This window comes from Oncorhynchus keta, chromosome 35, assembly GCF_023373465.1.
Source record: "Oncorhynchus keta strain PuntledgeMale-10-30-2019 chromosome 35, Oket_V2, whole genome shotgun sequence".
Lineage (NCBI taxonomy): Eukaryota > Metazoa > Chordata > Actinopteri > Salmoniformes > Salmonidae > Oncorhynchus > Oncorhynchus keta.
Genome location: NC_068455.1, coordinates 58565357 through 58578867, shown reverse-complemented (window position 1 = coordinate 58578867; position 13511 = coordinate 58565357). Strand labels below are relative to the sequence as shown.

Below are 13511 nucleotides of genomic sequence, written 5' to 3'. Positions count from 1 at the left end.
ATTTGATTTGATTTACATAGCCCATCCAGTCTACCTACCTCATCCCCATATTGTTTTTATTTACTTTTCTGCTCTTTTGCACACCAGTATTTCTACTTGCACATCATCATCTGCACATCTATCACTCCAGTATTAATTTGCTAAATTGTAATTACCTCGCTCCTCCTTACAACAGCGCCCTGGCCAAGATAAAGCAAAGCAGTGCCACACAAACAATAACAGAGTTGCACATGGAATAAACAAGCGTACAGTCAATAACAATAGAAAAATAAATAGAAAAAAAAGTCTATATACAGTGTTTGCAAATGGCGTGAGGAGGTAAGGCAATAAATAGCCTTACCTCCTCACGCCATTTGCACACACTGTATATAGACTTTTTTTTTTCTATTGTTATTGACTGTACGCTTGTTTATTCCATGTGTAACTCTGTTATTGTTTGTGTGGCACTGCTTTGCTTTATCTTGGCCAGGGCGCTGTTGTAAATGAGAACTTGTTCTCAACTTGCCTACCTGGTTAAATAAAGGTGAAATAAATCAAATATCTGCCAGCCATATTTGTGCCCCAGAATAATACAAACAAGTTAGGTTTTCCTTTTCTCCTCCTGCAGCCTACACCTGCATCCAATTTGACTGGACATGAGTAGAGAGGGAGAGGGAAGGAGTCTTGGTTAACATATTTAATCCCAATGTAATTTAGGAGGGTGAAAGCTGCATGTCAGCAGTAACAAAAGAGGGTTTTGTGGTCGCTTGAAAGGTTTTCATGACAGCTGGGTTACAGTTACTCTTTTTTTTTTGGTTATCATCTGACAAGCCGTGCTGATGAGGTGGACAGACGGCACATAGCTGGAATAGTTCCTCCTCTGAAGATGATTGTTTGATAACATAGAGAAATGCTATAGTTTTTCACCCAAACACCTTCAACTACTGTATTATAATATATTACATGTTTGACTCCACTCACTATAACATTTTAGTTTTCACCTGCCCCAGCAAAATATACTGTACATAGCTTACAGTAACAGGACAAGGGGTAAGTCGAAGTGAAGCTTGTCATTTGTGTTCCGACTGTGTTCCCTGCATCTCCTCTCATATTTCAACGAAACGGTCCCCACCGCAGCCAAGGAATGCATCTCATGCCATAAATCTGGGCCTTGATAGGAACTTGGCTGCCCGACAGCAGTGCAGCACAGCTATGTGATGTACACTGTATGGTAAAAATGTTTTAAGGTGAACATTACCACCGTGAAGGAGGATGTAATGTACAGGGGTATAAGGACAAGGTCTCCTACAAAGAAGGAATTGGGGGAAATGGCAGAACAACAAAAACCAACCTGTCTCACCTTCTCCTGGGGATCCTGCTGTTGACATTCCTTCACTAGCAAATCACTATGATCGAATGAAGAATAGGCCTACATGTCTCTACTGTGGTCGGACTTTGTCATTTGGCACATGCTGTACAGCTATGCTCCGATCCCATTATAGCAGACAGGCAGTATCTTCTGTCGTCTCCTGAGTTAAAGCGCCCCCTGTTGTCTGAATGCACGATGGTGTGACAGTTTGAGAGAGACCGTGTGTTTGTGCGGTGTTGGGCACGGTTCTTCAGAGAGGAGGGAGTTAATGAAAAAGCCAGCCGGTACTCTGTGCCAGGTTTGTTTGTCATATCTCTCTTGTCTGTGCCTTATGCAAATAGGCAGGGGGCTGCGCAAGAGGATCCATGGGAAACTGGTGCAGCTAATCCACCACGTTGAAGAGTCTAGGAGAGGAGGACTTTTCAATACAACCCCCCCAATTTAACCCCCTCCTATCACACACAAGCGCACACAAAAACACGCACAACCGAACACCTGTTTCTATTCCACACCTCAATATGTGTGTAAATCCCACGGTCTGAAGAACATCCAAACCTGTATGTCCCACACTAATTGGCCTCAGTGTGTTGATTGTGGATGTCATACCACAAGGAAAAACATTTGATTAGGAAAAGGAAGACAATATGTATGGGAATTGTCAGTGATTTTTTTTCCAAATAATTAAGCTATGATTGGTTTTATTGATATAAAAAAATACTTACAGTGCCTAGTTAATTAACTATACACACCCCTCGCTCCGTCTATACATTTTGCTGTTGTAAAATGTTAGCTATATTATTTGTTTCCTACAGATCTACACAACCCCTCAACATTTTCATAGTAAATACAATTATTAAGCATTTTCCAAATGAATAAGAAGATGTAAAAAACAAGATGTCTTGATTGTGTTTGTCTTCACAGTTAATACTTGGTGAGAGCACCTTTGGCAGCCATTACAGCTGTGAATACTTTTTAATAAGATTCTACCTACATTTTATCACTTAGGGAAGCATATACAGTGGGGCAAAAAATGATTTAGTCAGCCACCAATTGTGCAAGTTCTCCCACTTAAAAAGATGAGAGAGGCCTGTAATTTTCACCATAGGACACTTCAACCATGACAGACCAAATGAGAGAGAAAAAAATCCAGAAAATCACATTGTAGGATTTTTTTATGAATTTATTTGCAAATTATGGTGGAAAATAAGTATTTGGTCACCTACAAACAAGCAAGATTTCTGGTTCTCACAGACCTGTAACTTCTTCTTTAAGAGGCTCCTCTGTCCTCCACTCGTTACCTGTATTAATGGCACCTGTTTGAACTTGTTATCAGTATAAAAGACACCTGTCCACAACCTCAAACAGTCACACTCCAAACTCCACTATGGCCAAGACCAAAGAGCTGTCAAAGGACACCAGAAACAAAATTGTAGACTTGCACCAGGCTGGGAAGACTGAATCTGCAATAGGTAAGCAGCTTGGTTTGAATAAATCAACTGTGGAAGCAATTATTAGGAAATGGAAGACATACAAGACCACTGATAATCTCCCTCGAATCTGTGGCTCCACGCGAGATCTCACCCCGTGGGGTCAAAATGATCACAAGAGCGGTGAGCAAAAATCCCAGAACCACACAGGGGGACCTAGTGAATTTCCTGAAGAGAGCTGGGACCAAAGTAACAAAGTCTACCATCAGTAACACATTATGCCGCCAGGGACCTCCAGCTTAAGCCAGTACATGTCCAGGCCCGTCTGAAGTTTGCTAGAGAGCATTTGGATGATCCAGAAGAAGATTGGGAGAATGTCATATGGTCAGATGAAACCAAAATAGAACTTTTTGGTAAAAACTCAACTCGTCGTGTTTGGAGGACAAAGAATGCTGAGTTGCATCCAAAGAACACCATACCTACTGTGAAGCATGGGGGTGGAAACATCATGCTTTAGGGCTGTTTTTCTGCAAAGGGATCAGGACGACTAATCCGTGTAAAGGAAATAATTAATGGGGCCATGTATCGTGAGATTTTGAGTGAAAACCTCCTTACATCAGCAAGGGTATTGAAGATGAAATGTGGCTGGGTCTTTCAGCATGACAATGATCCCAAACACACCGCCCGGACAACCCTTCGTAAGAAGCATTTCAAGGTCCCGGAGTGGCCTAGCCAGTCTCCAGATCTCAACCCCATAGAACATCATTGGAGGGAGTTGAAAGTCTGTGTTGCCCAGCAACAGCCCCAAAACATCACTGCTCTAGAGGAGATCTGCATGGAGGAATGGGACAAAATACCAGAAACAGTGTGTGAAAACCTTGTGAAGACTTACAGAAAGCGTTTGACCTCTGTCATTGCCAACAAAGAGGATATAACAAAGTATTGAGAAACTTTTGTTATTGACCAAATACTTATTTTCCACCATAATTTGCAAATAAATTCATAAAAAATCCTACAATGTGATTTTCTGGATGTTTTTTCTCCTTTTGTCTGTCATAGATGAAGTGTACATATGAAGAAAATTACATGCCTCTCTCATCTTTTTAAGTGGGAGAACTTGCACAATTGGTGGCTGACTAAATACTTTTTTGCCCCACTGTATCCATTATTTTAGTCAAAATTGCTCAAGAGCAAACTTCAGTTGGGAATCATTGATGGACAGCAATTTTCAAACCGTGTCTCTGATTTTTAAGCAGATTTAAGTCAGGCCTGAGAATGGACAGGAACACTCAATATCTCTTGGAAAGCCATTCTGGTGTGTCTTTGTCTTTACAATTTGTGTAATCGCTCTGCTGAAAAATACAACTCTATACCAACTTTTTACTTGGGCTTTGCTCTTTTCAAATTTCTTTTGATCCTGACAAACTCCCCATCCCTGCTGTTGACAAGCATACCCATAACCTGATGCTGCCACCTCAATACTTGACAATAGAGAGGGTTTCACTCTGTGTTGTATTGGATTTGACCAAAACCTGTAGTTTTTCATTTAGGCCAAATGTTTTATTAATTTGCTGTGTTGACTTGCAGTATTACTTAACGGCCTTGTTGTAAACAGAATGGACGATTTGGAGTGGATTTTTTGACACTGGCTTCCTTCTTTTCACTTTGTCACACAGACCAGTAATGTGGAGTGAATGCAATGTTGTTGATCCTCTGTATTTTCAAGTATTGTGGTGGCAGCAGCATGTTATGGGTATGCTTGTCAACAGCAGGGACTGGGTGTTTGTCAGGATCAAAATAAATATAAAAGGAGAAAAGCCCTGGTAAAAAGTTAAAGGAAAACCTGCCGTGGTCTTCTGAAAACCTATCCATTGGAAAACGTTGAGGTGTTCCTGAATGGTCCAGTCTTAGTCCTGACTTGAAAATCAGAGACAAGGTTTGAATATTGCTGTCCATCAATGATTCCTAAACGGATCTACTGAGCTTGAGCAATTTTGTCAAAAGCAATGGACATATGTTCCCCTAAGAGTTGTGCAAGTTTGGTAGAATCTTATTCAAAATTATTCACAGTTGTAATGAAAAGATATTGTTTAGAGATGTTTAGATATTTAGGCAGAATAATCTCCTGATGTGTAGCGTCTCATTTTCAAGAAGATCACGATAAAAGTATGAACTTTCAAAATGAACTGTAAACATATTATTTGACATTTCTCTGTTTGACTGCACCCAGGGTTTAGTTCCTGTAGGTACTCACATGTTTGTGTTAGAGAACTGGTTGTTCCTGTCTTGCTGAAGTAACTCCGTCCTCCCCTCCCCTCTCTCTCTCTTTACACTGCAGTAGTTTACTGAGAGCGCTCAGGGAAGAGCTTCATGTTTCATGAGCCTCCACAAAAGGTCCACACCGGAAGAAAAAAGGCCAAAAACAAAAGCAATCATGAAATCCCCTTTACTTGAGGCCCGAGAAACCTAATAAGAGCGAATCGCCATCTATTTAGTTTCTTCAAATCACTGACAGCAGGCTTTGATAAAAAAAGAATGGAAAATATGTACGATACGAGAACCGCCAAAACCCTACAGACTGTAGCTCCTCTATTGAAGCCAGATGTTGACTTTAACTGGCCAATTTTGATAAATGGCATAATGATTACTATTATACATCGGGGTAATTTTCTATCAGTCCGGCACATTGTTGTTCTTCTTTTATAGACCAAATGAACTCAGCTCGGTGCTCAAGGCCAGGTGCTAGTTTCACCTTGATCAGAACCATGGCATGTGTGCCTCCACAGCGTCCTGTTCTAGAGCAAATGCGGCGGCAGCCATTTTTGTTTTTGCAGTGGCTTATCTTGTGGGCACAGCGATGGGGGTTTTGATGGCAGATGATATTGTAGAGCATAGCAATGGGGTTTTGGTTGGCTTTAATAGGAGTATTTGCCTGCTTTGTGCCTTATGCAATGTCCAGAATCCCATTAGGTCTGTGTGAAGGGCTTAGGAGTTCAATGTTTCATAGTCATGACCAGTGTTGGGGGTAATGCGTTACAGTAAATATATTACTTTTTGCTGTAACAAATAATAGAGTAATAGAGTACTGTTTCAGTTTGAGTAATAATATTACAGTTACTGATCAAATATAGGCCGTACTGTAGTTACTTTGTTACTTTTGTTATCATTCCCTTCCTATTACAGTTATTGATCCAAATACATATTTGTGATGATTATTATTCCCTGTTGGTGCAATATTGAAAATCCCCCCACCCCAGATTCTAATTGTTTTCGTCCTAAGTCTGACGTCCTCTCGCCAAGGGAGATGAAAAATTGTGTCTGAAACGTTTTCTCCACTTGGAAGTACTCCCATTACTTTGATTGGTTAAGAAAAACAAATGAAATATAACTGTTAAACGTCTACTGTGCCCAGGTGAGAAACACCTCCCCACTGCTAGAAACACAACTTCCAATCTCTTAAAGCACCTGCAAAAGTAACACGCCAAGACAAAACTCGTATCGATAGACCCCTTGATCACTGCTGCTGGAGATAACTGTAGGCCTGCCTCATCCAAACAACCAAGGCTGTAACCCAGGGAAAACTGAACAAGCTTGTAGCTGGGTGTATAGTAGATTTTGTGTCTGTAATTATTAGGTTACTTGTGTTGGTGTATAGGCCTACATAACATTGACATTGTTCTGAGTGAGGACACGCAGCATTTTGGGTGTAACGTAAAAGTTATATAACGATTAGTGTAACTAATTACACTAGACACAGAGAAGACATGATACCACAGACATTTTTGTAGCATAGCTCATTTTATTGTTTAAACAGTTTTGCATAGGAAATATATCCGCTTCCAGTAATTGACTGCAGTAAAAACAGCTGCTAGCAGTATAGGCTGGATATTACAGTAACAATCACAAAAAATGTTGAGCCTTATTTACATTGATTTTAATCTTGTGGCAATTTTAGCCCCTGCACCAAATGTAACCATCTCAAAGGCATCGCCTACTGCTTTAATGTTCTATAATCAATAAAAAAAAGAAGGGATATCAAGGCCTTCGCTATACAGTTCACAACGGATACCTGTGGTTCCTAAACTGTAAAATAACAAGATATAAACAAAAAGATTTCAAAAGTTCTCTAAAACATACATTCAATACATACATAGACCTTTTGCACACACCTGCAGTGTTACTACAATTCACTACTGGAGACTGTTACATTATTTCGTTGGTGTTGTTGTTGTTGCTGTCTTTTTTGATTCACCTTGAAGTGATTCGCCATTGTAATAATAATAATGTGTGCGCAGAGGGAGTAAAAGTGCCACAAGACCCATAAGAAGTCAACCCTGCGGAGAAGTTTGCAAGCATTTGTTTCTAAATGACATTAGTTTACATAATGTAGCAATTGACAATCCAAATAAATACACTGTCCAAATGACATGTACACATAGTTTTTCCCCCTCCAAGAGCAAGCATGAGACGTGTGCACCCAGTTGACCAAGACCTTCAAATGAATGAAGCACAAAAAAAAACGCTCTTGTGAAGCCACATCTCAAACCAAAACAACAAAAGATTTGGGAGAACACGCCAAGGCGCCCCAAACATACCGCTTCATTTTAAGTTGTTGAACTTTTTCAGATTTCAGATTTATTAACAATGGACACTCCACTGACACGGTGAGCTTTATAACAGGCACTGAATTAATAATATATTTTGTTTGGTGATTAATAATACATAAAATGCTGGTTTTTATGTTTCCTGCTTACAACAACAACCTGATGTTAATAATCAATACATGGAACACGTCTATTGCTTGCGTAAAAACACACCTCCTGAAGGCGTTTTCGGCCATCCATCTGTCCTCTTAGACCCTAGAGCACTAAACATTCAGTAACTAGAACTGCACAGATATTGCATGATTGCCACTGGTCCTCCTTGCATAAGGTACTAACTGAACGGTTGACCATGGATAGCTTTCAACAATCATAACTGAATATTACTCATCTCTACCAAGTCTTTGTTATCTGTAGGCCTACATGTCATTCTGTGAAAATGGTTTCACCTCTGTACATACTGTCCAGAGATGATCAAATTAAAAGTAGCCCTTTGAAAATAAATATTACCTTAAAAAATGTGTGCAACAAAAAAAACTGCCAATACCTGTACATCTATGAAAGATATACCATGAGTGAAACACTGATGTAAAAGGTCTGGAGAATCTAAGGGCAATTTCTATACGAGTACTTGAAGGGCTTGAATCAAATGTAGGTTAAATTATGGAAAGTGCAAAAATGTGTGATGCCTGTGGGCCACAAAGGACTTACATCAACCAATCCTCACAGCGGAATTACTTGCTTGATGTTCCATACACATGCATGTTCCAAAACCCTAATAGACATATCAAAACATTGTCAAATGCTAGTGACAAACTTCTCACGGACTGTTGCATCATCCTGTAATTACGATTTTTCTGAGAGAAACGCTATACGGCACATTTCTAAAGGAGGACTTACGTACGATTGACACAACACACTTTAGCACAGTAGAACAACCTATGATGTCACTTAAGACGTTACCCTGGTATTCACTGGTGGTAGGCTCAAATCAGGTGACTTTATTGTAAAGTGACATGAATAGATATCCCCTACCGTTAAACATAGAACCCCAATCAAACCTCTATTTCTCTCGCTCTCCGACATGGATTCAAAACCACATAATCACATCACACTCTGTACTATGGCCACACTAACAAAAACAAGAATTTAAAATATTACTGAAATGTTTCCAAAATGGAAAGTTTATAAGCACTAAACACAATTTTAAAAAACATATAATATTTTTTTTTACATTTTAGGGTTCTGTATAGGATACTTCCCCTAAATACAGGAATATGGAAAATTGATAAAATACTTTTATTTTCGATTATTTGGGGAAAGCTGGAGAGTTGTAACTCAAGTCCTGCCTCCGCAACCAATTTATTGTTTTTTCTTTTTTTCATAAAATGGAATTGACTCATATTCCCCAAGATGTTTGAAAACATTTACAAACAAGGGCGTCAAAGAAAAAATCTTGAAAAAGACTACAGTGTACAAACTCCTGCCTATAAGGCAGGCTTCTCAATAGAAATACCCTCATCTTCGCTCGTTGTGTAGTTTCACCCTCTCTATCCCTCATACATTCTCTCTTACAAGCACACACATACACATACTCACACATTCTCAAAACACACATTACCCACAAACGGACCCCAAAGGACTACTGCTATCGACGCCACCACAGTATTCACCTTTATATACACACAGTCTTCTACCCAAATTTTCAACACCGCATCTGACACGTTTCTATCACACTTGACTCAGGGAAAATGTCCTTCAGTGGGGTCTCCAGTGGCCAGAGGCTGCAAAGCACTTACGTTTTCACTCAAAAAAAGGCAGAACAGTGCACATAGAACGGGGGGGGGGTGGCTTTTGTTTTTGTCATGTTTTTTTTCATTCTTCACAAAATCAGAATTAAGTGTCTTGGGTGAAGGAGGAGAGAATAAGCTTGACTTGAGTTTAATACGTTTTATATACTTTCTGGCAGGTAACAAAACAGGTAACAAAACATCAGTGTGGATAGTGTCTATTTGAGTTCTAAAAGTCGTTTATCATAATACAAATTGGGAGAGTAATCATTGGAATTCTTAATGCCCCGTAACGTCTGAGATTTTGATTTTGTTTCTTACATGTACGACTTTTTATCTTTTATTATTATTTATTATATTATTTATTATGAACAAGTTATATATTTGACACAACACACTTGGGGAAGACGATTAACCAATGCCTATTGCAAGGGCTCCATTTTTCTTCTTCTTCTTCTGGCCCTACAGAGTACAAGGAAAATAGTAGATATCCTTCCTCTGTAGTCCATAGCTTATTACATGATAAAATACGAGGCTCCCCATAGCGATAAAATAACTCCCCCCAAATGGGTAGAGTTATCCCTGGGATTTATACAGATCTAGTGCATAAATTTGACTACTTCCAAATACTTCCTGTATTCTGATTTGACCGGTCTCACAAGCGTTTGTCGGTTTGTTGATTGTAGCACATGTGTAACAGGTAACTTTATATATAGTTTAAGGCATCTACTTGGGAATTGCACACAGCGACTGATAGAATGGCACAGATGATTGTTAAGGGTTAATGCTAATATAGCTTCCTGCGTACAAGCGGTATGAGCAAAGTGTTGGCTTTTCACAAGTACGCGGTATGATTTCAGTTTGAAATTGCGGGCCTGATTAAGGTTAATGTGAATATTGTGATTTTTTTTTTGTGAAATGATTGTCACACTCAAGTCAAGCCGTCTCTCCTGTGAGAACGAGCTTAGTCAATCTCACATGCTAGCACCCCAGATGGGAAGTTGAAAGAAAAAGAGTACATTTTGTCACAGTAGACAGATCAGTGACTTTGCAGCCATATGAGACCAACGGGTGCATTCTTTACAGACAAACTGTAAGGTTCGAGAAAATACCCCCTCCCTCCCTCCCTCCCCCACCAAGAATTCAAAACACACTGAAACACGTCTCTCCATCTCTCAGTACACTAAAAAAGACCTTGTCATACACTGCATCGAAAGCAGTCCCCACTTTGGTCAATTAAAAAAGGAAAACAACAACAACAGCAACAACAACAACAACAACAACAAAAACAACAATATCAACAAAATAGATGCATTACAATAGTCTCCAAACTAGCCTCTAATAGTTGACGTATCTATAAGCACTACCTACATAGGCAAAAGTTGGTATTGCATAATTTTCATACATCTGAATTCCTCCCTCCCCGATAGTAACTGGAAGATGAAAAACAAAAAAACGAAATGACAAAAACAATAACAAAAATGAAAGGTTATTAAAAAAAACCACCGAAAATACTGAAAAATAATGATGGTTGATTATAAACTTTAAAACGGCGACGATACACAGCCTTGATATGCAACGTAACTGTGAGATAAAGTAGTAAATTAAAAAGTTACAAATCAACAATGTCACAATTGTCATTCAGAGTACAAAACAATTATCTTATCATAAAAATGTTAATTTCTTTTCTATAATGGTAATAAATGCAGCAATAAAACAAGTGTAGTGATGTCTCTATGTTCAAAAGGCAAGGCACGTAATGTGGACTAGTATGTCATCGTGCAAATGAAGAGTATTGGAGAGATTTGTCATAGAAATATATCTGGACTTGGAGAGAGGCCAAGGCAATAGACCTGCCGTGCACAATTCTAGATTTCAGGGACTGACACCACTGTATCTGGGATGTGAGTGTTCAAGAAGCAAAATGTGCAACCCTCTGCAACCTTGAAGGTTCAGGGTTGCACAAAAGTGTAGATTTTTTTGTGACATACACATACATTTTTATGAATGACTTTAACAGCCTGCATTCTTCTTCTTTTTTTCCCTCGTCAAGTCATATTATAAACACAAGCTTCATAAGCTGATGGCCAAATGCATATGTTCTTGATTTCAGATGCCATTTTATACACTACGTGTGTTTCAATAAAAAACGATTTTTAAATGTCTTTTTTTTTCTCTCACAATAAATAAAAAGCTCCCCATGAGACTGAGTAGGGCTTAATAGAAGTGCTGTCTTGTTCATATTCAGTTCTGCACAGGTAGCTTAATGCGCACCTTCAAACACATCACTGCATTTCAGGCTTAGTATTCTTTACTTTCCATATTTAGATACACAGAAATGCGACTGAAATCAAATCAAATTTTTGTTTTTTTTAAAAACCTTTTTACGTTTATGTATTTAAAACAACAAAGTTTCATATTTACCCTCCCTTACTTTAGAGTCTTAGGGCTGACAGACATAGCTTCCCTTCAAAAATTCAATTGCACTTGCCTCTTTCGAGATTTTTAGATCATTTTTTGTCTTTTTTTTTAAATCCTTTTCTAAAGGAGATACGAATTCTTAAAAAACGGGTCAAATCTCTAACCTAAAAATATAGTGTCTTTCTCTTCTTTTTTTACCATAGTAAGAGTTCACAACTCTAAGGAGTATAACTAACTTTTAAGTGGATAGCAGTACAGAATCAACAGGATAACGAGTTTCAGACAAAATAAAAATTGTATCACAGTAAATTGAAATCAAAGAAGAAGAAAAAACACTGAATTCACAATTTGTTCCTATGGTTACATAGTCAATAGTTTGACATGGGAGCCTCTTCTGCAGAAGGGGTAAAGGTCAGAGTTGAATAACTTACAATCGGGTAATCTACTACCAGCCAGCCTTTGTGTGTTTCAGATCACTTCCCCTGTTTGTAAACCAAGGTTAAAAACTCCCAACAACAGAATGAAGAAGAAGACCACCACCGTCAGACTAAGAGTTGTCATGCTAAATATTAAGGCATCTAAATGTTTTTGTACAGAATACGTCACAGCATTTTGAATGGAAAGGCTCTTCTCACACAATGACTGACTGGCATGGCATAGGGTTAAGCTAGAGCGGACCGGATCAGATTCACTCCAAACCAACTCAAGTCTTCTTGGCCAATGTCCCAATGGGAGGAGGGGTTTGGGGAGGAAAGGGTGGAGGGCAGGGGGGAGGGGGGGACAAAGGACAAACGCAATTGTTTTAAGTGCTGCTTGCTGATTATTTCCCCCGTTGCCGACACTTCTCCCCCCCCCCCAGACGGGTCTTCAATTCTCTGCCTCTGTGTGGAGGAGGGGGGCTCACCAATGATGTTTATGCTGTAGTTCTGGTGGACATTTGTTGGCAGAATCGGAGTCCCGTTCGTGACTTGGAATGGAACTAAGCTCGCCCAGGTACCAGGACTGTGGAAACACAACAGAGAGAGAAGGAGAGAACAGAAGCGGGTTTTGAGTCGCCTGCATTGAGCATCGGAAGCTTTTGAAAGCATGAGTAGAGATAAGACAACAGCACCAATCAGATGCTCTACACGCACAATGCTGCTCTGCAGCAAGTCATTACATTTGCTGCATACTGTAACACATCACTATTAAATGAACCGTTACACTTTAGAGGGATAGTCAGCTGGGGGGGGGGGGACAAAAGGGTTTATTCATAGTGTTAAAAACCATATTCAACTACCCAATTATTTTGTTAGGTAGGCAGAACACAATTCTGAGTAATTAGCATAATGTGCTGTTAACATCCGTCATTATTATCGTCATTAATATGTACCGCCAATCACATTTCTACGAATCAGATTCTATGGCAATGGTTAATGAATATCCCCTAAAACTATTTCAACAAAATGTTCATGCAGACCATTTGACAACGGCATGTCCCAAGTCCACTATAGACTCATCCCTGTCACCCAATCACTTCCCACCGGGCACAGACATCGATTCAACGTCGATTCCACGTTGGTTCAAAGTAATTCCCTTGAAATGACGTGGAAACGACGTTGATTCAACCAGTGTGTGCCCAGTGCGTTTTCTTTACCCAGGAGGAATGATGTAGAGGCCTTATGTCTAGTCTAATCAGTCTATGGTTCGAGGGGGACACAGTCAGACAAAGCGCTTCCGGTGTTTTCCACCGATTCCTCTGAGAAGGATGTCAAGCGAGGATCACACCTAATTCCATATCAACAGACCCTCTCCATGTTGATCAATGGTGCTACAGAAGGGGGGGTGGGGGTCTTTACAAATCCGCCCAATCCCTATTCAACGCACACTAATGCAACACAACACAGCGATTGTTCGCAGGAGGCGCAAACCGAAAACGCGGTCT

General features: G+C 39.6%; 1 protein-coding gene across 10 annotated transcripts in view; it reads right to left on the bottom strand.

Annotated features, from left to right (window-relative positions):
• Positions 1-6552: 6552 nt before the first annotated feature.
• The window catches only part of LOC118368723 (nuclear factor 1 B-type-like), an 89664-nt gene continuing 82705 nt past the window's right edge, over positions 6553-13511 (bottom strand). For 8 of the 10 annotated variants that reach the window (XM_052497177.1, XM_052497178.1, XM_052497179.1 and 5 more), the window contains one exon: positions 6553-12589. In XM_052497177.1, coding sequence (XP_052353137.1) covers positions 12250-12589 — 340 coding nt within the window. In that variant the 3' untranslated portion in view covers positions 6553-12249. The remainder of the gene's footprint in view (positions 12590-13511) is intronic. The other 2 variants (XM_052497185.1, XM_052497186.1) reach the window with 1 other exon arrangement.